The sequence below is a fragment of the Astyanax mexicanus genome, chromosome 12, assembly GCF_023375975.1.
Source record: "Astyanax mexicanus isolate ESR-SI-001 chromosome 12, AstMex3_surface, whole genome shotgun sequence".
Classification (NCBI taxonomy): Eukaryota; Metazoa; Chordata; class Actinopteri; order Characiformes; family Acestrorhamphidae; genus Astyanax; species Astyanax mexicanus.
Genome location: NC_064419.1, coordinates 386,212 through 410,686, shown reverse-complemented (window position 1 = coordinate 410,686; position 24,475 = coordinate 386,212). Strand labels below are relative to the sequence as shown.

Here is a 24,475-nt window from a genome sequence, read left to right as displayed (position 1 = left end):
AGATCCTCCACACACACACACACACACACACTCCTCCTGTAAGCAGCTAATCAGCATTAAGTAACATTAGTTAATGGGTTCACTGATCTGAGGAGAGCAGTAAAGGTGGATCAGTGGAGCATCAACTTCTGATTCTTACAAACAGACGTTTAAAACACAAGAATAAGACGGTAAAATAAGTGTACAATTTTCTGACTGCAACCTGTAAAACCTGTCAGTAAAGAGTTTCAAACTATAACTCATGCCTGGTTCACACTACATGATTTTGGGTTAGTTTTTCACTTTTTTAGTTTTTCAGTCAGTAGTCTGAACTACTGAAAGACGCTTGCTGAGCTGTGTCCGTCTGATCAACATATTTAATATCAACATGTCTAATATCTGACTCAGTCAGCGACTAGGAGTCAGGAGCAGCAGCTACCTACAGCCAATGAGATCACAAAAAGTATCTCCTGCTTTACCAGAGCCATTTATGTAGAGTCTGACCACTTCCTGTCCCCCTGTTATATCAGTAAATGACTATTAAACTCTAAAGAGAGAGTGAGTCCTCTATTAATGGAGGGAATGGAGCTAAAAGCTAAAAAGCTACGTTTAAAAGTCATATTTTATAACGGAAGTTAAAAACTCAAAAAATCATGTCTGCAGTTCGAAAACATTTGATATAGTTCTGTTTTGAGGACATAAGTAAATATTTCAGTAAAAAACTGATCAGACTTTTATAAACTCAGACATATATGAACTTGTTCATGCTGGACTCACTTTAAGTGTGTATTCTCCTCTCTTTATAGATAGATTGTGTGTGTGTCTGTGTGTGTTCTGCCCAGACGCTGTGTGTGTGTGTGTGTGTGTGTGTGTGTGTGTGTGTGTGTTTGTGGCAGACAGTCAGACAGTGAGGTTAATCAGGACAGAAGGAAATTGTCTTTTCTGAAAGGGGAATCTTATATATGATTCATGTCTTTTGGTCGATGCCAGTTTTCATTAGTTTCGTTTTTCTCCAGGTAAAATCCTGCTGGAGCATCAAAACAGACTGATCTCCACCCCCTGAAGAGCACAGAGGAATGCCTGAAGCCTCCAGGACACGACCTGCAGCCCGTCCTCACATCCTGAGATCCTCAGATCCTGAGATCCTGAGCTAGACTTCTGAGAAATGTACAGCAGGAGAGCACACACACACAGCGTCCGGGCAGAAAACACACACACACACAGTCACATCCTGACTGATATATAACCAGAGACTTCTTATACGGCACATATTTATTAATTATTAGTTAATAACTCTGGTTTTATTTCTCAATATCCTCCTGAGACCCAGACTTTAGCTTGGTGTGCATTTTTAGTTTTTGAAACATTTTGCAAAATATTAACATTTTAAAATGTTTCCTTGCCATTTGGTATCAGAAGTCACCCAATAACTCCAAAAACGAAAGTAAATAACCAAAATTCAAACGTAAAATTCAATGAGATTTTTTACCTGTGCCATGTTTCTCTCTGGGCTGGCTGTAGAAACTTTTGACTGGGATTGCCGCCATCTTGTTTTCAATAACTTAACTATAATGTTGTCATGTGTGCACTAGATAATACAGGTGGTGTCTTCAAATGAGGTAAAAGGGTCAACCATTTAAGTATAATGCTGCAGAGAAGCAGAAATGTAATGTCCTCATATGAGGACGCAGGGTCTTAAGATGATATATTAGCATTATTATTATTATTACTCCTATATTGCTATTTGTATATTGATATATTAGTATTCGTTTATTAGATTGTTAATATATTAGTCGAAATGCAGCCCACATCAATAGTGCCAACAGGATATAGTAAAGTTATTAGGTCAGCTCACTAAACTGCAGTGTGAAACTAAAACTATCCGCACTAAATGAAAACAAAGATCACTCTGATGAATTTCTAATGATTTAAATCTACTTTTAACACTTGATAAAACACTTTGGTCTCAGTTTCTGTAGTTCTATTGTGTTGAGCGTCTCTAACACCTCCACTCTAACCCAAACACACTCTCTACTCCTCACACTCTGTTCATGAGTATAAAGCACGTCTTTATACAGAGCCTTTCAGTTCCTAACAGCATTCTTCACACCACACCGGTGCTCTACCCAACAATACACACAACTCACATCCACACACCGCTCTCCCATATCAGCCTGGAGAATACCCGCTCCCCGAGCAAACAGAACAACAGAGGTACCAGAGGATTTTCACTATTTTTGTATAGGTGTTTTAGATTTCTCTCTGTACTTTTATTTAGAAATTAGTCAGCCAATGAATGTTTATAAAAGCCTGTTATAAACACAAACGCTTTAATCAATCACCAATCAATAAGAAGAGGTTGTTCTGCAGCTTCATGTTCTGACCGTTTCCTAATCTTTACTATATTCCTAATGCCATATAATATAATATGATTAACAATATGTGTTTTTAGGGTCATTAATTAAAACAAAGCCAAAGTTTTCTATACCCTAATAAAGTTACGATAACCAAATGTATATGATATATAATTCCTTCTATAGAATAATAAACTATACACATTCGATACTGTGGATTAAGCAATGCTCCAACTGAATCAGTGATGAGTCTGAATCAGTTTCTCTGATTTTGCTATTTATAGGTTTATGTTTGAGTAAAATGAACATTGTTGTTTTATTCTATAAACTACAGACAACATTTCTCCCAAACTCCAAATAAAAATATTCTCATTTAGAGCATTTATTTACAGATATGAGAAATATCAAAATAATAAAAAAGATGCTTTAAATCTTTCAGACCTCAAATAATGCAAAGAAAACAAGTTCATATTCATAAAGTTTTAAGAGTTCAGAAATAATCAATATTTGGTGGAATAATCCTGGTTTTTAATCACAGTTTTAATTTCATGCATCTTGGCATCATGTTCTCCTCCACCAGTCTTACACACTGCTTTTGGATAACTTTATGCTGCTTTACTCCTGGTGTAAAAATTCAAGCAGTTCAGTTTGGTGGTTTGATGGTTTGTGATCATCCATCTTCCTCTTGATTATATTCCAGAGGTTTTTAATTTGGTAAAATCAAAGAAACTCATCATTTTTAAGTGCTCTGTCAATATTTTTCCAGAGCTTTATATATTCAGATATTTATGGATAGTTTATATATGAAGCCACTGAAGCTGAGCGCTGAGAACAGAACCAAAACCTAACCTTTATTAGAATTAACCCCGCCTCCTCTTCTAAAAGCATTAGCTCATCCTCTCGCTCCCCCCTGCTTTTATCTGCATCTCTTCTATGAAACCTGCCAGAAGTTCAGATGTAGAGCAGAGTCTGAGGTGGAGTGAGGGGATGAGTGTGCAGGGTGATTTATCACAGCCAGCGAGGAGCTGGTACCGCCTGCCTCAGACCGGGGGGAGGGGAGATTCTGAGAAACTTCTGGAGACAACAGGAATAGAAAGTTAGAAACACCTCTAAACCACAGCAGAGAAACTGATCACATTATATCTGCTGTTTCTCATCAAATAGAGATGATTTAATAGAAATCAGAAAGTGCAAAAAGGGTGAGGTGCAGCTGTGGTTAATAGGGTTTGGTGCAAAATATCATTTTCATGATATACTGTATTGTTTTTATTTTTAATACATTATTAATGGGCTTCAAATATCAATATATATATACATATATATATATGTATATATATATTGAATGTTGGTTGTGAAAAAAGGCACTGAAAGAAATGTCTCGGAACTAAAAATATCAGTGCTTATTTATAATACTTTGCATCAAAAGATATATAGTTTAAGCAGTTTAAGTAAGGCTATTATGTCTGATCTGAATAAAGCTCCAGTATGAGAATAAGATTAATCTTGTTGGCACTGAGTGTTCCAGCGCAGTTTTAAGCGCTGCCACTATGATCTTTGAGAGAGATCGTTGTTTCGAATCCCGGTCATGCAGCTCGCCATCAGCTGCCGGACCCTGAGAAAGCACAGTTGCCCATGCTGTTTCTCTTTCCCCTATTCATCACTACTAGAGTGATGTGGATCAGCACAAGGCTGCATCTGTGAGCTGATGTATCAGAACCGAGTCGCTGCGCCTCTTTTCTCCGAGTGTTAGCGCTGTGATGCTACTCGGCAATGCTAAAGCATCAGCAGCAGCTCGAAAATAAACTAATCCTGCCCAGATAGAGCTTATGTTACACAGTTAAAGTCATTCAGAATTTTGTAAATTGAAAGTTGTAAATTGTATTATTTAACTATTTTAATTCTTTCACACGGATGCATAATTTCTTTGAGCGTCAGCTAAAGATAAGAAAACACAGACTGATCCACTGCTCAGCCCAAACACACAATACAGCGTCTCTGAGCTCAGAAACTCTTCAGAAAAGCTCTCGAGTCGCCATTCAGCCTAAAGACAAAGAGCCGGCGCGGTAAGAGTCCTGCTGGTTACCATAGAGACGCATAACTATGGCCCCCTCGCGGCGCGAGAGCTGCCCGCCTGCCCCAAACTCCAACACACACACTCCACCACATACCCTAACACACACACACACCCCTCCACACACTTCCCAGAACTGCAGCACCCAGCAGAAAATAGGTCAAAGCCTCATTAAGGAGGAGCCCACCCAGCAACCATTCCCCCAAACACTTATCCCCCAACACCACCACTAACACCACCCAACACCACCCACACCACCCACCCATCACATTCCCGCAGACCTGTCTCACAGTAACACACTCCCACACACTGATCATCATACTGACCCATAATCAAACTCCAAACTTTTAGCCTCATCAACAAACTTCACTGCTTTTTTTAACATTTACAAACTTTCATTTTACTTCTGAATAAATATTGTTTCAGAAAATACTGTTGTATTTTTTAAAGCTCCTGTACTACAAGTCCCACTATCACACGAGCCACACCGAGGACTGACACTCGCAGATACCAAATACACAATCTATGAATACCACTTTAAAATAAGACTACCTTTATAAAGGGTTAATAAATGGTTTACAATTAGTTTATTAATGGTTACTAATTAAGTTGTAAATGACGTAGAAAGGACAACAGTATAGATGGCTGTGGGTTCACTATTTGCCAAACAACAGGTCATTGTTGCCCTTTCTACTTATGTGTTATAATATTATTAATGATCATTTTTAAGGCATTTACAACCGAATTAGCAACCATTTATAAACTATGTGTAAACCATTTATAAACCATTTATAAAGGTAGTCTTATTTTAAAGTCGTACCCAATTTATTAACAAGAGGACTACGCTTACAGGGGTGGTTAGGGACAGCCAGGGTCAATAACAGGGAGGCAGCAAATATATAAACAACATACCAGAGTGTGAAACACAAAACGGGGTCATACACGGTGAATCCAGCAGGTAAAAGGGCAAGGCAAAACAAGTAGTCAAGAAACACGAAATGAGACTGTAAACAAAGGAAAAAATTAAGAAAATGTGTTGTAGAAGAGCTAGATAACTAGATTAAATACTCGACAAGTATTGAGCTAAGGAAACAGCAGGGTATTTATATTAAACAACAGGTGTGGACAATCAGTAACTGGGGGAGCGGGAACGCCGTAGCATCACGTGATTTAGGAAAGTCCGGTGTGAGTGAATCAGAGTCCAGAGCAGGCACACTGACAAGTACAATGGCCAAAATATATATATATTTTTTAAGAAAACACTGTTACCATAAATAAAGTGAAAAAAATGACAAAATATATATTTATATACAGCTTACAGCTGCTTTGTAGCATTGGAAATAATCCGTGCTTTGGAAAGGGATGAAACAAAATGAAAATGTACAAATTTACAGCATTTCCACACTTTTACACTAACAGCACATTCACACTTTCATCATCATAATAACTAGAAAAAGACCCAGAAACACAGAGAACTCTGTAACTATTAAAAGTAGAAGATCTTTCTTTTCTTTAGAGAAATTACAGATGAAGTCAGAGAGCGGTGAGTACTGTTTCTACACCTTCAAATAAAGACTCTTAGAAACTGGAGATAAAAACTGCTACAGGAAGACGTCTGGCTGACCCACATGGAAACAGCAGCTTTAGCCTTTAGCTCAGATTAACATGATTAAGAACTGAGTCTCAGTTTCAGCAGAGAAGAGAAGATATTAGATAATTAGAGTTATTGATCAGATAAAGATAAAATAATAAAGCAGAGTGTCTGGGTTATCATGCAGCGCTGTACAGTAGGTTTATTTGTTTTATATAAACTGAATAAAAACTGATCTCAGGTCTGTAGTGGTCTGTACTGTTCCGTATGTAAAAGAGAAAGGATTGGAGGGGGGTCGTATTGTTCTGGCGGTTCTCGCTGTCAGTGAGCGTCTGATTGGTCGGATGCTCGGTGTCTGTCGGCAGTGGGCAGGATGTGGTGTATGGCCTGTGTGTGCTCCTCACAGCGGGGGGGCTTTTCAGATTATCACCCATTCTATCAACCTGACCGCCAGCTGGCTCCACTTCTAATTCCCAATTACAGCACCGCACCTCTCCCCTACACACACTCATACACACACTCTTACACACACACACCCACTCACACAAACACACACACACACACACACACACACACACACACTCACACACACACAATGCAGATTGCACTGCCTAAATCCACCACTACTACTATAGGTACGATATGATACGATATTATCACCATACATAACCCACAATAATAATGATATCTCGATACTGTGATTCTGTGATACTCGATATTGTCACAAGACAATTCTCTACAATATTAACAGTAATGACGAAGTAAATTTAGTAAATCTAGTTAGGGAGTTTAGAGCGCCTATTTTTTAATAAATAAATCCATATGTGATACCACATATTGATATACAATACTGTATATGTTCACATCTTACTCTCCAATATACATCTCTGGGAAAAAATAAGATTTCACTTAAAAATGATGATTTTCTTTGATTTTACCAAATTGAAATCCTCTGGAATATAATCAAGAGGAAGATGGATGATCACAAACCATCAAACCACCAAACTGAATTGCTTGAATTTTTACACCAGGAGTAAAGCAGCATAAAGTTATCCAAAAGCAGTGTGTAAGACTGGTGGAGGAGAACATGATGCCAAGATGCATGAAATTAAAACTGTGATTAAAAACCACCAGGATTATTCCACCAAATATTGATTATTTCTGAACTCTTAAAACTTTATGAATATGAACTTGTTTTCTTTGCATTATTTGAGGTCTGAAAGCTCTGCATCTTTTTTGTTATTTCAGTCATTTCTCATTTTCTGTAAATAAATGCTCTAAATGAGAATATTTTTATTTGTAATTTGGGAGAAATGTTGTCTGTAGTTTATAGAATAAAACAACAATGTTCATTTTACTCAAACATAAACATATCTAGATTTCAGCATTAGCACAAAGTTCCCGTATTAGTGGATCTCTAATATAAATCTCCACACATCACTCATACATAAGTTCTGATGCATATAAAAACACAATATAGTAAATATAATAGAAACTGTCTGTTGCTCCAGGTGGTTGCATCCCTGCTTACATCTCAACAGTCACACACACACACACACACACACACTCACACACACACACACAGACCTGCCAAATACAGCTGGTCTCTACAACAACAAAAAGAAATAGGAGGATATGAATTAAATCAGCTTCTGATCTGTAACTGACTGAAGCTCAACTCCGGCAACAACAAGCTGCCAAAAACAGCCGGTTCCTGACAAACTCATTACAAATTATACAAATATCTTACATTTTACACCCGACAGGCAGCCGTTCAGCATTACTGTGACCAGAGAATAAACAAAACTAAAACAAACAGCAGAGTAATCCCATCAAACTAACTTCTACAGACTTCTAATTAAATAACCATTCATTTTTTGGCTGCATTACATCTTTACAAAAGTTGATTATAGAAAAAACAACCTTTAAACAAACTCAAATAATAACCGCACACTACACAAGAACAGTACACAGCAAATACTATAAAAATACAAGACAAACAAGACACACACATACAGTACTTTATCTGTATTATTTACTACATCGTAGATTAATATTACAGACTTAAAACCTATAAAGGAACACATATGGAAAAAGGTAGTAGACAAAAAAAGTGTTTGGCCTTAAAAACACCTGATATAAAAATATAAAAACCCAACCAAGGTAATTTTTGGGACAAGTTGAAGCAAAAGCAGGTAATAAGATTTTAGCAGCTCTAGAAGCTCTTTGTTTTATAATTTATCAGGTTTAGATCAGGAGATTAATAGGGATTGTAGGAATAACACTTTTTTACTCTTTAAAACAGAATTATATATATATAAGTCCCGCAATCGATTTTGGTAACACTTGACTTGGATGGTCCATTTGATGGCCTCTTTGATGCTCAATTAACATTCAGCTGCATGTCTATTAAATGCAAATGAACTAAAAGGTGAAAGTAAATGATTCTCTATTGAATAAAACCCTACATTCAACTCTAACACAAACGCTTATCTTAATATATTGGGATTGGGTTTAAGGTTAGATTTTTTAAGCTTAGGTTAAGGTTAGGGTTAGTGTTAGATGTAGGGTTAGATTTTATGGTCGATTAAGGGTTAAGTTAGGGTTAGGTTCTATTTTGAATCATTTACATTCAACATAGTGTTAAATTAAATTTAATGGACATTCAATTCAGTGTTAGTTGAATGTCAGTTGCGCATTAATAAGGCCATAAAATGGACCATCCAAGAAAAGTGTTACCTTGTTTTTTTTGTATGTCTTTAATATTAATTTACATTGTAGAAAATACATTAAATATAGAAAAACCTTGAATGAATAAGAAGGCGTGTCTAAATTTTATATTCAATGTAACTATAACTTTGAATCAGTAAAAAAAAATACTTTAAAACAGTTAACTCAAGAGCAGCTGATCATCCAGAGGAAACAAACTCTAGACTCTGCTGTTTAAGTAACTTTTTAGCAGTGTTGAGAACATTTTCTCTGTTTTCTCTGGATGTTCTGAGCTGGATTTTTAGCAGAGATACTTCTGCTGTCTGGGATTCTGGAACTTTTCCATCTCATTCATTCATTCACTTCTCTTCACTTCTCTTCACTTCCACTCTTCAGTCTCCCCCCATCCTGCGGCTCATCAGGATGCTAAACCACACTAAACTTCTCATTACTCAGCAGCTCTGGAGTTTACTGTAGTTATTCTTACCCCATCTCATCACCATCATCACCATCATCACCATCATCACCATCAGCATCACCACGGTCTTCTGCGGTCCAGAACAGACTCCTCCAGAATCCATATCCTCAGATTCTCCTCACTCACAGTCCGAACACCACCAGCTCCCCCAGCATCTTCCATCCAGCACTACTTCTCAGACTGAATGAGAGTGTGTGTGAGAGTGTGTGAGTGTGTGTGTGTGTGTGTGTGTGTGTGTGTGTGTGTGTGTGTGTGTGTGTGTGCACTATGCTGAGCCCATGGTATTTACTCTGTGAGGGCTGGAGGGAAAACACGGACTGGATTTTTTTTAGGAACTGGATTGTTCTCTCTTGTGTTCAGCAGTTAAAAATCTACTTCTCCTCCTTTCCTCCTTTTTCCTGCTCTTCTGTTTCAAGCTTTTAAATCAGTCCCTGGTCGCAAAGAATGTTGAACAAACGTTGAGTTTTTGGTTGCATTGCATATTTTAACCCTTTCATTCCTGAATTTTGTTCCAGTGATGAACAAAAATACATCAAATGTAAAAATGTAAAATATAGATTATTTGCCTTTTTATGTCCATATCAGTGAAATTATACTTATATGAAGCTTAACATCTTTTTATTCTGTATAACTTGTATGTAAGTTCTTCCTTTTCATCAAGTGCTATTAAACAGTAAAACAAACCGTTTAAAATCATGAGAAAAAGTGTGTTTATTCATTATCTCGGATGCTGTTATGCTTTACGTCAGTTTGCAGACTTTTGGTTTTCCAGTGCACAGTTAATCTGCTGTCTGTGATTAATCACAGTTCATTCATTGGGAGTGTTTACTTTTCCACATACTGTGGGTCTGGTTAGAATAGGATTTATGTTTAGGTTTGGATGGGTTTTAAATCATTTAAAAATGGTATAAATTGATATAAAAAGGTATATGTTAACACTTTCAGACCCTGCATCCATTAAACAATAAACATCATGTATTTTCTTTTGTTTTAATGTTTTGTTGCACATAACAGTATTTAAGAGCTGCTGTTCATTAGAATAGAGCATGAACCAGCCAATCAACAAGTTAATAAACCAATGAAACAGTAGCTTGGCTCCACCCACTGCAAAAACACTGGAAAACAGTGTAACAGGTGACTTATAACACTTTTTAATCCTGTTTTGTACTCTTTAGAGATGGTTTATGAAATGAAAAAGCAAAATTAAATATAAAATATTACAAACAGGTTTTCAATGGAATAGATATAAAAAAAAAACAATAAATAATTAAATAAAAATAAGCTGTGTTTACTAAGGTCAATATAAATAGAAATAAAGAACACCACCCTTAAACAAAATTGTCTTTATATATATATATATATATATATATATTTTTTTTTTTTTTTTTAGAGTACAGAACATTAAAAACAGCTGGAGGTCTGATCCAGTTCCCACGCTCCAGATCCGGACCGCTCCAGTCCAGGTTTAGCTGATGTTCGGTGAGTCAGAGTCTGACTGGCTGAGTCTATTGTGAACTGAGGGCTTATCCCCCAATACCCTGCTGCCCTGTCGCCCTGCTGCCCTGTCGCCCTGCTGCCCTGTCGCCCTGCTGCCCTGTCGCCCTGCTGCCCTGTCGCCCTGCTGCCCTGTCGCCCTGCACTGAAAAAAAATACTAATAATAATTTATACAATATTACTCAAATTATTTATGATACATAATATATTATGTATATAATATATTATATAATATTTTTGTTTAACACAAATATTACACTGTACATTACACTCAACACACAAATGGCATGTAATACATTATTTTTAGTACAATAAAACACATGTATTACATGCCACCTGTGTGCTGAGACAGTGAGACATAAATAAATAAACTATACAAAAAATTAATATTAAATAAATGAATTGAGTAATATTGTATAAATGAAGTAATGGTAATTAGGTAATATTGTATGCAGAAATGAAGTAAAGAAAAGTCTTGAAACTGAGTTGAAGTTACTTAAACTTACATTAAATTAAATTTACTTAAAAAAAGCAAATGCAGAAAGTTGCAAAACTTTTTTTAAATAAATTTTAAGAATAATTTATTTCAGTGTACGCCCGTCCTGCTCCCGCCGGGTCTGTACGGGACCCTGGCAGCCCGTAGCTCCAGCGTGCCGGTTCTGGGTTGCTTGGTGGCCTGAAGAGTTCGGACTCTCTCTGAATTCCTGAGAGACAGATTATTAAAGACTCCAGCGGGACGGGTTCTCCTTAATGGACACGAAGAGCACCAGACATTTCATTCAAATGAGACGAGCATCATGTGATCCAGATGTTTTTTGGATGAGGGAAATGTGATCATTTCTTAATGTTTGTGCGTCATGACAAATATAAAATTAAGATTATGCAAACTGTAAATAGTGATATATAACAGAAACTCTATAAATAAAATGTTGAATGATATTGAACGCACATTTTTTTCACTATAAGATGAAAATGAATAGCCCCCTCTAACAGACCCAACACCGTCCCCACACTTAATATAATGATCTAGAACCGGCACTGTTGGGCCCTCAGGAAAGTTGGGCTCTAAGAGAAACATCCTGAGTCTCGTCTCCTGTAGACGCAGGCTGTCGGACAGCGGTGTGGATAACACTCACCAGAACACAGAACTCACTACCACTACAAACACCAGCACTACTATCAGCTCTGAGACTAAAACCAACCCCCCTGCGGTGCACAGTAACGATAAGAGATGCTGGAGATGATGGATGAAGGTATAGATGAGGATATAGATTACACTACATCTGTAAATGCAGCTTAATAAATACTGTCCCTGTCAATCAATCAATGCTTAATAAAGTATTATTATAAATTATTCCAGCTAACCCTTCTCCAGTAGTTTTGGTAAATTATCGCATTTTTCTTGGGTTAAACTACAAATCTAAACCTAACCAAAACATTAATAAACCAAAACTGAGTAAAAAATGTAAAAAAAAAAAAGAGTTTTTAAAAAGTATTAAAAGTGATTAAACATGTTCATACAGTTTCCACAAATTATCAGGACTTTTACACACAACACACACACACACACTCATCACACACACACATGCTTCTTAGTCATCTCAACAGACAAAGCAAAAAAGCAAAAAATAAAACATTCAATAGGCTGAAGTCCGCACTCTCTTATCTCTACAGCCTCCCTGTTTCTGTCAGATTTATACTCCTCCTAATCTCTGCCAACTCAACTAAAACCAGTAATCTCATCCCACTCAGATACCTCACTCACCAACAATCCCACTATTATTATTAATCCTGACAATTACTCACATTATACACAGCTTTTACATTAACTCACCAGTTCTATTAAAACACGTCATTAATGGGAGAGCACTTCAGTTTCTCTGATTTTTCTATTTATAGGTTTATGTTTGAGTAAAATGAACATTGTTGTTTTATTCTATAAACTACAGACAACATTTCTCCCAAATTACAAATAAAAATATTCTCATTTAGAGCATTTATTTACAGAAAATGAGAAACGGCTGAAAAAACAAAAAAGCTACAGACTTAAAATGGTACATAATCTACTGAACTCAAATGGTACAGTTTGAGTGAGTTTAAAGCAAAAAAGAAACTAAAACTGAAATGGAAAAAAATGCATATTGTGAAAAAGGGAAATGGTACTTTTTAGGAAACAAGTCATTAGTTAACAATATACAGCTGCTTTATAGCAATAGAAATAATCCGAGCTTTGAAAGGGAATAAAACAAAAGGTTTATAAAACTGTTTTATAAATGAGGTTTTCTCTGTTTGGCAGAATTCTCTGGAAACCCTGAATCTGTGAGAAATCCCCGTTTCCTCCAACCGTTCAGGAGATCAGCAGAACGTGGAGAACGCCGCGCCGGACGCATGATTTATAACCACACTGCTGACTGAAGACGTCCTGCGCTCAGCCGCGGGGGCGGAGTCAGATATAACGGGTTTAATCTGATTATCCTGAGATAAGATGTAGGGCAGAACCCCCTTTCTTTAAACAAAAGACCCCCCCATAGACCACGCCCCCTTCAGCTCACAAACAAGCCATACATAAATACATCCATACAGTCCTGTGTGAAAATGAGAGTAGAGTGAGGGTCAGCTGCTCTAAATATGAAATAAAAACTAATAATTAATTCAGCTGCTGATATTAAACTCAACATACAGAAACACGCAGAGAAAACATCGTCAAAAACACCCACAAACACACACAGAGTACAGAGACCTGAACTTTACAAACTTATATATAGTCATCGTGCCTTTTGGGTCATATATTTTTAATGAAAAATGTGTGAAAAATATATATTTTTTATAATTTCTTCTGATAGTTCATTAGTTCAGACTAAAAAACATTTCCAACCTCAGAAATAAACACAATTTGACTTTTAAGCAGTTTATGGAAATTGTTTATTTTTCACCTTCATATTTTATCAAAAATTTTTGGGGTTGAGTGTGATGGGGTTGAGTGTGACGGTGTTGAGTGTGACGCTGTTGAGTGTGACGGGGTTGAGTGTGATGGGTTGAGTGTGACGGGTTTGAGTGTGACGGGGTTGAGTGTGATGGGTTGAGTGTGATGGGTTTAGTGTGACGGGGTTGAGTGTGATGGGTTGAGTGTGACGGGTTTGAGTGTGACGGTGTTGAGTGTGATGGGTTGAGTGTGACGGGGTTGAGTGTGATGGGTTGAGTGTGTCGGGTTTGAGTGTGACGGGGTTGAGTGTGATGGGTTGAGTGTGACGGGGTTGAGTGTGACGCAGTTGAGTGTGACGGTGTTGAGTGTGATGGGTTGAGTGTGACGGGGTTGAGTGTGATGGGGTTGAGTGTGACGAGGTTGACTGTGATGGGGTTGAGTGTGACGGGGTTGAGTGTGACGCAGGTGAGTGTGACGGTGTTGAGTGTGATGGGTTGAGTGTGACGGGTTTGAGTGTGACGGGGTTGAGTGTGACGGGGTTGAGTGTGACGGGGTTGACTGTGATGGGGTTGAGTGTGATCATATTGAGTGTAGCAGTTTGAACTTGCTGAGGTTAAATATGACTGGGTAAAAAAAAAACTCCAATAAAGTAAAACTGTTTAGTTGATTGATTTTTTAACATTCTGAAATATCTTTCAGCTAAAATGTCATAATAGTTTGTACAGACCTATAATAATTGTGTAAATTGCTAGCTTTTATATTCTTTTACCCAATATTGTCAAATTAAAGATATATATATCTTATATATTTTCCATCTTTATCCCAGTAAATCTTAATCTAAAAGACTCACGCTGTTCTCTGAAGGACATATGGGGAGACAGAAGACTTTGCTCACAGTGCAGAAACACAGTAAAGTAGATTAGAGGGGCATTTCTGAAAGATTTACTCAGAGAGTAGAGATTCAGTAAATCTCCTCCTGAAGCTGATCAGACTCTGAGCCCCACACACTGATGATACATCACTTTTAACTAATGTCTTAATTAATTTCTAAGAATTTAAAGAGTTGAGAAATCAATATTTGGTGGAATAATCCTGATGGTTTTTAATCACAGTTTTAATTTCATGCATCTTGGCATCATGTTCTCCTCCACCAGTCTTACACACTGCTTTTGGATAACTTTATGCTGCTTTACTCCTGGTTCAGTTTGGTGGTTTGGTGGTTTGTGATCATCCATCTTCCTCTTGATTATATTTTATTCTGAGCTGCACTGTAACTCCTCTATAATCAGACTCAGTGATGGAGAAGACCTCCCAGTCTGCAGGAATCTGAGAGAAAAGGTTAATTCGGGTCGTTAGTAAATTTGGGCTGTTTGGTTCTCAGACCCCCAACCTTACAGACCCTCTATTCCAGAACCAGTGAAAGAGTTTTAATGGGGGTTTTAAGTGACCGGATCCCTCAGGACCAATACAAACGTCCTCATGATTGTTCTGTTCTAACTGTGAATGAAGGTGGTTGAGGGCCGTAAACGGCTCGATGGCTCTGCTGTGTTGGGAGAGCCTGGGTTCCACAATCTAGATCTCCAAAAGAAACAATCAATAAATCAATTAATCAATCAAATAATCTTTATTTAAACTCAGAATACATTGAGGGTGAGCCTTGTTTACAGTGTAGCTTATGAGCTAATTATAGAAGAGGGAGAAGAAGGGATTGTGAATGTAAATGTAATATTTAAAAATGTGACTAGGAGAAAGTTTTTCCCACTCCTCAATGCAGAATTCTTTCAGCTGTTTCAGCACACATTGGGTTGATTGCATGCACAATCCAATTTCAAATCTGTGATGGGTTTTTGTCATATTTCATTCCAAGTATTACTTCTTGGTACAGTTATTTTTTGTAAGTCTTTAAGAGGAGGTTTATTGGTGTTCTGCAGAATAAAGAAAAGAATAAACATGTAAAACCAAACACAAGCCAGATTTTTCACACTGTCTAGCCTAATCAGGATTGCCAGCTAGGGGTTTACCTCTTATACAGTGCATTAGACATGATCTTATACACTGCAAAAACATTTATTGACTTAAATGAACATTTTTTAGCTCATTAAATCATTTCTTGGACTGTCTGACCTGTAGTCACAGACTAACAAACACTTTAAAATGGTTCTAAACACCACCCAAAACATTTCATTATTATTATTAAAGGAAGGATTTTCAGTGCTATAAAACCCTTTCTGATTAAAGTGTATTTGTTCATGTTTTTTTAGATTTGAACCTTAAAATGTATCTTTTCTATTTTACTCTTTACTGCATGTTTACAGTATGACTCTGTTTCAGCTCAGTAATAACAGTAGTATCAGTGCTGTTAGTGGGGGATCAGCAGCGGAATGGAGGAATATTACATTCTTAGCTTTTAAGATCTTTGTCTGTCTGTCAGATTATGTTTGAGACAGAGCAGGACCGGGACCGAGGTAAACACCGGGACATCCTGCAGGTACATCATCACACCGAGCCCTGCAGAAATATGCAGCAATAAAGAACAGAAACCATGTTTACACAGAATAAAAAATATTATTATTATTATTATTATTATTATTATTATTATTATTATTATTATTATTATTATTATTATTATTATTTTACGCTCTTTATTTGGCATAATGTACTCTTAATCGTTAAAACGTTTAACAGTCTTAAAATGGTATCATTTAATGTTACAGTTGAAGTTCTGCTAGTACAACAATGAAGGGGAAAATAATATGTTTTGTTTTTTCACATAAATATCTGTTTTGCTTTGTGATTGGTTAATGAATTTGCATGATCTGTCTTGTATTGTAAAATGTTTGTAAAATGCTGGTGCCTTACCTTAAACCCAACACTTATATTATTAATATTATTATTTTATTGTTTTTCATATATATATATAAGCTTTTTATTTGGCATAATGTACTAAATAGTTAAACAGTTTAATAGCCTTAAAATGATACAATTTAATGTTACAGTTTAGTACAGGTCCATCAAACCATATTACTACCACCACCATGTTTCATAGATGAGATAAGGTTCTTATGCTGGAATGTGGTGTTTTCCTTTCTTCAAACACTTTCTTCAAAGCTTTTCAACTAAACCAAAAAGTTCTATGTTTATAACATTTAAAATATTGTAAAAAAATATATATATATTAAACATAAAGTATTTAATTATTTAGTTATTTATTATGCTATCTATATTCTGACCCTGTTAGTTGTATTAAACTGTAATAAACTTTTAATGTACGCTAGATTGAGTCACAGTATAATGTGAAAGAGAAGAGATGGCTCCCTCTGTTGGTCACTGTGAAGAACTGCAACAACAAAATCTCAAAACAGTTATTAGACATAGAGCCAAATAGTCAAGTCAAGTCAAGTCAAGAGGCTTTTATTGTCATTACATCTGAGTACAGGTACACAGTGTGATGAAATTACGTTCCTGCGGAACCATGGTGCAACATAGAACAACAAGCAATAGACAACATAAAGTGCAGGAGTGACGACAGTGCAACATAAAATTATAAAATTATAACACTAAATAACAATAAATACAATCAATACAAAAGACGAGACAATTTAAAGACAGGACAGTGCAGTACCGATACAGTATAATAAAGTGTATAGTGGGGATAAGGTGCAGAGATGTGTGACATACTGTAACATATAGAACATATATAATCACAGCAGTTACTGAGGTAGAGTTTATAGTTTTTAAGAGTGCAGCAAATAAAGTCATGTCAGCCTCTGTGTGCTGACTGGGTGTGTGTGTGGGTGAAGTTCAGTTCTTTGTGAGTGTAAAGGGGGGGGGGGTGTACAGTTTAGTTTTGTGTAAAGGGGGGGGGGGTGTACAGTTTAGTTTTGTGCGAGTGTGTTGGGTGAGTGGTGGGTGGGGTGGGGGTTCAGTTCTGTCTCTGTGCGTTGAGAAGTCTGACTGCCTGGTGGATGAAGCTGTTGCAGAGTCCATCAGAGCGAAGAGTTCGTGTGAGGGATGGGTGGGGTCGTCCACAATGCTGGTGGCTTTGCGGATGCAGCGTGTGGTGTAGATCTCGGTGATGGAGGGAAGAGAGACTCCGATGATTTTCTCAGCTGTCCGCACTATCCGCTGTAGGGTCTTGCGGTCGGAGGTGTTGCAATTCCCAAACCAGACGGTAATGCAGGTGCTCAGGATGCTTTCTACAGTGCCTCTGTAGAACATGGTGAGGATGGGGGGTGGGAGATGTGCTTTCCTCAGTCTCCGCAGGAAGTAGAGGCGCTGCTGGGCTTTCTTGGTTATGGAGCTGGTGTTGAGGGACCAGTTGAGGTTCTCTGCAATGTGAACACCGAGGAACTTGGTGTTATCCACAATTTCCACAGCAGAGCCGTTGATGTTCAGCGGGTGGTGGACACCTGGAGCTCTCCTGAAGTCAACAACCATCTCCTTGGTTTTATCCACGTTTAGAGAGAGGTTGTTGGTTCTGCACCAGTCCGTCAGCCACTGCACCTCCTCTCTGTATGCTGACTCGTCGTTCTTGCTGATGAGGCCAACTACAGTTGTGTCATCAGCGAACTTGATGATGTGGTTTGAGCTGTACTTTGCAGTACAGTCATGAGTCAGCAGAGTGAACAGCAGTGGGCTGAGCACACAGCCCTGGGGGGCGCCGGTGCTCAGTATGGTGGTGCTGGAGGTGTTGTTTCCAATCCTGACTGATTGTGGTCTCTCAGTCAGGAAGTCTAAAACCCAGTTGCAGAGGGAGGAGTTCAGGCCCAGCAAGCTCACAGCAAGACACAGAGAGTAAAAATTAAACCTTGTATTTATTCTTTTATCATATAAAAATATAATTTAAATAAATATTTAGATCTTAATAAGTATATATTAAACTAAAATAAAAATAAAACTGAACTGCAAATGGTATGTAAATGAATGATTTATTTATCTTAAATTACATTAATAATTTAAGACCTGCACAATTATTTATTTTCTACAGGAGAGGGAAGGCTTTAATAATCATATCCTCCATATTAAACTGATGAATATAGTTTTCTCTGTTTGGTGTGATGGTTGTGTGGTGGTTGGATGGGTGGATGGGTGGGTGATAAAACCCTATGTCTGACCACTGCTGCTGCTGGACTAAGGAGGCAGGAAGGGCAACTGCCCCCCCTGGTGCCCCATGGTTGAAAAAGCATCACAAAAGTGCCCCACTGCAGTGAGATCTTTCACTAGCAATAATAAATTACATATACTCTACTCAGGGTCACTGTTTGCAAGACTGCAACTAGATTCTTTCTGAGATTATTTAAATTTTATATATATAAACTTTTATATAAATAAATTCCCATTTATATCACAAACCTTTTTCTCACTCCACAGCTCCACCAGTTTAAAATAAAATGTAATAAAATGTAAATGTAATAATTAAAAATAATACAGCATGATTTTCTGTTTTTTTCACAGTTGAAGTGATCCTATGATAAAAATGACAGAACTGCAAAATCAAATATTTATTTTACCTACTGTATATTACAATACGATAGGGATAGATCTCTACATACAGGTGTTGGAGAATGAAACTGAATCACCTGGATTTAGAGCACAATAATTGATTGTGGTGACGGACAGTTCTGGTGGAAACAGGAGAGTTGAGGTGCACATTGAATTCTGGGTGATTTGATCAGCCGTGGTTTTATGTTTTTGGATACAATCTGGGTTAGCACCCGAACATCCCTTTCAGACAGCTTCCTCTTACAGCGTCCACAGTTAATCCTGTTGGATGTGGTTGGTGCTTCTTGGTGGTATGCTGACGTTACCCTGGATACCGTGGCTCTTGATGCATCACAAAGACTTGCTGTCTTGGTCACAGATGCTCCAGCAAGACGTGCACCAACAATTTGTCCTCTTTTGAACTCTGATATGTCTCCCATAATGTTGTGTGCATTGTAATATTTAGAGCAGAACTGTGCTCTTACCCTGCTAATTGAACCTTCACACTCTGCTCTTACTGGTGCAATGTGCAATTAATGAAGATTGAACACCAGGCTGCTCCAATTTAGACATGAAACCTAAAATCCCACACTAAAATGATGACAGGTGTTTCAGTTTCATTGTCCAATGTCCAATTTGTGTGTAGTGAAGCAGTGAAGTAGTGTTACAGATTATTATTATTATTATTATTATTATTATTATTATTATTATTATTATTATTATTATTATTATTATTATTATTGTTTTTACTGTACTTTGGAAATTTGCACAAAACATTAACAGAGTAACATTTGAAGGCAGGCTCACACACTCATTCACCTGGGTAGGTGCATGCACACACACTGTCTTATACACACACACACACACACACACAAACACACACACACTCAGAGCCCTGGTTGTCAATTATTAAAGGAACATGATCCTGCAGAGACAGAGCTCACACTAGCAGTGGCCGTTTTACACAGAGAGACGTGAGAGTTCCTCACTGTTCTGTTTAATCCGATAATATTCTGTTTTATTGATCCTGGATTAATCCTGATGATCAGATAACCTCTGACCTGCACCTGACCCGGCCTGATGGACCCAGGTAAGCACCTGTAACCTGTCTATACCTGACCTTCTGTTCAGATCAGAGACTGCGAGACGTCTGTTTACCTCCGGCTGATGTGATAGAGGATAGCTCTGTAGGAAAGTTATGAGGAATCTGATCTCACACGATTGTAGAGATGTTGCTTTCATGTTAAAGTAGTGTTAAATTCAATTCCAATTAATTTAATTCAACTTTATTATCATTATTCTGATACTGATACTCTATATTAGATAGACATATAATAGATATAACGTGCATAGACAATAAGTACACATATATATAGCTCTGGAGTTTCTTTGATTTTATCAAATTAAAAACCTCTGGAATATAATCAAGAGGAAGATGGATGATCACAAACCATCAAACCACCAAACTGAACTGCTTGAATTTTTACACCAGGAGTAAAGCAGCATAAAGTTATCCAAAAGCAGTGTGTAAGACTGGTGGAGGAGAACATGATGCAAAGATGCATGAAAAAAAACTGTGATTAAAAACCAACCAGGGTTATTCCACCAAATATTGATTATTTCTGAACTCTTAAAACTTTATGAATATGAACTTTTTGTTTTCTTTGCATTATTTGAGGTCTGAAAGCTCTGCATCTTTTTTGTTATTTCAGTCATTTCTCATTTTCTGTAAATAAATGCTCTAAATGAGAATATTTTTATTTGGAATTTGAAAAAAAGGAAATAAATAACATAAATATGGTTTGCTATGTATATTACACATAGACAAAATGCAATACGTTATTTTTTAGACTTGATAATATCAGACAGGATGAGTCTGATTAAACTTTGGAACCAGGAAGATGTACTTAGTAGTATTATACTGTAATTTCACAGTGGGGTGTGATTGTAGTGTCATAAAACTCTCATCTCAGTCCGTACCAGGAAACTTACTGAATAAAAATATTAATATATTGCATGCTGCAATAAAGTCTACATATATATTACAGACTCTATATTTAAGAGACTTAAAATAAAATAATCTTCAACAGTAAAGAAAATAACTGAAATGGTAACTATATGGTTATTTATTGGGGTTAGATTTTAGATTATGGTACCAAGCAGAATTCTACACAATACAGTTATACTTCACAGATATGCATGTTTGTGTGTGTGGGTGTCTGTGTGTGTGTGGGTGTACTTGCTTAGATCAAAATTGGGGACAAATCTCAGAGAACACACCTGTCATTCAGGGACAAATAAAGTAATTGAGGACAAAAACACTGGTCCCTATTTTTAAGCAAAAATAACAGCACAGCTGGCAAACATTTAAACAAACCTGTGTGTGTGTGTGTGTGTTCCTGAATGTGTGTGTGTGTGTGTGTGTGCGTGTGTGTGTGTCTGTGCACAGCCCACTTTCGATGTAAGTCACAGTGGAAGGCAGGAAACTTAATGAAGCGTGGAGGTTAAAGGAGAGCGCCGCTGACTCTCTATCTGAATTAATCAGCTCTGTGTCTGTTTCTCTGCACAGTGGAAAAAGTAGGTTATTTACCTGCTGAAGGATCAAGGAAACCTACTTTAATACTGACCACTCAGGGCAGGGCAACTTTCACTGCATACAGCACTTCCACTTTCCTCATTTCTGGATTTAGATTACTGAATATGTATATTTACAATCGTCTAAATAAGCTCCTGTTCTGCCTTTCACTCAGAGAAATTTCCACTACTTTCTGTAATAACTATTTAACACAGTACAGCACTTTTACTTTGAGTACTTCACTACTAAGAAGTTTGGAGCTTAAAGAACACTTCAACTTCTAGACTCCTCAAGTCACTTTTTGGTACTGTACACTTGTACTTTTAGTATTTTAGTAATACTGAGTACTTTAAAATGACTTCTTTTTAATGTTGTGAAAAAGAAAGGCAACATTAAATAGTGGTAAATGTTTTAATTTCACCTTTTCGGAATGTGTTGCACACCTGTGTGGATTACTAAATTTTAACTAATACTGAAAATGAAGAAAAAACATGACATTTTTTTGGGGTCATGCTGTCTGTAGTGAAATAAGACTATTACAAAAATCATTACAATGACAGTAATCTGAGATTACCTAAGAACTCAGTAGTTTAAATTGAATAGTTTAAGTAAAATACATTTATTCGTTTTCTCTCTTCAGTCAATATACCAAACATTCCTGATGGTCCAGAAATGCACCCAGCTGGATCTTCAGGAGTTCAGGAGACTCCTCATCCATCTGGACCCAGAGCTCCTCAATCCCGTCCTCCCGGTTTACCAGCGTACGATTCGGTCAGTATCGTTACGACAGGTCCGCTCAACGACACGGACAGCATCCACACTGCTCATCCGGTAACCGACGGCGACAGCATCCACACTGCTCATCCAGCGTACGACACAGATAGCACCCAAACAGCCCACCTCACCTGCGATACAGACAGCAACCGGACCCTGAACCCGGCGTACGACACGGACAGCACCCGCGCCCTCCACCCGGCCTACGGTCTGGAGCACCTCTCAGCAGAGGGGGGGACGGGTCCAGCTGGAGCTGAAGGAACCACCTGCACAACCAGCAATGCAGTGAATCCCTCTGAAGAACCTCCACCCTACACCCCACCCGACCCCAAACTGGCCTACCTGATCTACCCCCCACCACTGCCCCACTACCCCAACCACCCCGTCATAGCCTGCCAGCCTGGAGCCAACCCTCCTGCCTTCTACCAGCCTTCCTTCCTGCCACCCTCCACCTACCCCTCCTACGCTATAGTGAGTAAACCGACTACTTTCACACAACAACAGAATTTAAAACCATGCAGTTTCTTTTCATTTATTATGTTTTACAAATGCACAGACAAATGTGTATAAAATTGTCTTTAAAATGATTCAACCCCAACTGCAGTAAAGTGTTTTAGCAAGTTTAACACTTATTTTTATCCTGTTAACAACCAGATCAAATAAGCTATTGTATAATAGACAAATGCAACTTCATTTTACAACTTTTTTGTTCTAATATACCAACAAATATGCTTTTTGAGATTTCCTTATGGACAAAATTCTTCAACCCCCTAAAGATGTGATTTGTCCACATGGTTTTTGGCATGCTGGAGATGACTCTTCTTATGCTCTGGGGGATTTCCTAAATCTGGTGTTTTTGACTAAGGAAGGCCTCAGTGGTTTTATAGAGAACACTAGTGAACAAACAGCATCATGAAGACCAGGGAACTCCCCAGACAGGTCAGAGATAAAGTTGTGTAGAAGAAGTTTAAAGCAGGGTTAGGTTATAAAAATGTAATAATATAATATCCCAAGCTTTGAGCATCCCAAACAGTACTGTTCAAACCGACCAAGACATGACCATGATCCACCCAAACTGACAGATCCAGCAAGGAGAACACAATGGTCAAAGAAAAAGCCGAGAGACCCATGATCACTCTGGAGGAGCTGCAGAGATCCACAGTTTAGTTGAGAATCTGTCCACAGGAAACTATAAGTCCTGCTCCTCACAAATCTGATCTTTAAGGAAGAGTGGAGGAAGAAAATAATTGATAAACTATTGATAAATGAGCTGCACGGAAGTTCAGATGGTGCTAATATCTATTTCTGTGTTTCAGTACATGAACGGTCCTCCACTGGGTGAAGAGCAGCAGCCTTTACCCAAAGATTACCTGGTGGAGTCTCTACTGGTGACCATCTTCTGCTGTCTAATGAGTGGCCTGGTTGCTCTGATGTACTCTTATGAAGTAAGTAATGCAGAGTATATACAGCAGTACTGTACTGATCAGTGCTTTTCCCAGAATCCTCAGCGCTGTGATTCCTGTGTTACTGCAGACGCGAGCAGCGCTGGCCCGGGGGGATATCCGCGAGGGCGAGAGGGCGTCTCAGAAAGCTCGTCTGCTGGTGATGTTCAGTCTGATGTTCGGCGTCTTCGTGTTCGTGGGCTGGATCATATACGTGGTTATAGTCGTCTGTGCTTAACACAGTTAGATTATACAGTATATAAATTATGCAGGTATTTAGAGGACTTTAATAAACTTCAGAAAACACGTCAGAATCACACTGAAGCGTAGAAAACAGGAAGTGAGGACTTTTAAAAACTGATTTTAAAAGGTAAAACTGATAAGTGTTCCTTATGTTCCTTAACTGTTTCATTAGATTCACTGTCTAAACTGTACATACTGTCTGAACACTTATTCTATCTAGATTTTTTTAAAATGTGTAACATATATCAGTGTTATTTGAAATGTAAAGATATATATTTATATATAGAAAACAGATTTTATGGATTTAACTAGATGGTGAGTTATAACTCATCAATTAAAATTGTATATTCTCACAAAAAG

General features: G+C 37.7%; 2 protein-coding genes across 2 annotated transcripts in view; one reads left to right on the top strand and one right to left on the bottom strand.

The window, feature by feature from the left end:
* crb2b (crumbs cell polarity complex component 2b) overlaps positions 1-9,422 on the bottom strand; it is a 31,535-nt gene extending 22,113 nt beyond the window's left edge. The window contains exon 1 of the mRNA XM_015603846.3: positions 9,192-9,422. Coding sequence (XP_015459332.3) covers positions 9,192-9,285 — 94 coding nt within the window. The 5' untranslated portion in view covers positions 9,286-9,422. The remainder of the gene's footprint in view (positions 1-9,191) is intronic.
* Positions 9,423-19,993: 10,571 nt separating this feature from the next.
* Positions 19,994-24,474, top strand: LOC111192675 (uncharacterized). The gene is made up of 4 exons (XM_022670561.2): positions 19,994-20,171; positions 22,297-22,901; positions 23,747-23,875; positions 23,964-24,474. The coding sequence occupies exons 1-4, from the start codon at positions 20,162-20,164 to the stop codon at positions 24,108-24,110; spliced, it is 891 nt and encodes a 296-aa protein (XP_022526282.2). The 5' UTR covers positions 19,994-20,161; the 3' UTR covers positions 24,111-24,474.
* The last annotated feature ends 1 nt before the right edge of the window (position 24,475 follows it).

Excerpts from the sequence above, each read along its gene's own strand:
- LOC111192675 (XM_022670561.2), top strand. Across the intron at positions 22,902-23,746 it reads CCTACCCCTCCTACGCTATA|TACATGAACGGTCCTCCACT; the intron begins GTGAGTAAACCG and ends TCTGTGTTTCAG. Across the intron at positions 23,876-23,963 it reads CTCTGATGTACTCTTATGAA|ACGCGAGCAGCGCTGGCCCG; the intron begins GTAAGTAATGCA and ends GTGTTACTGCAG.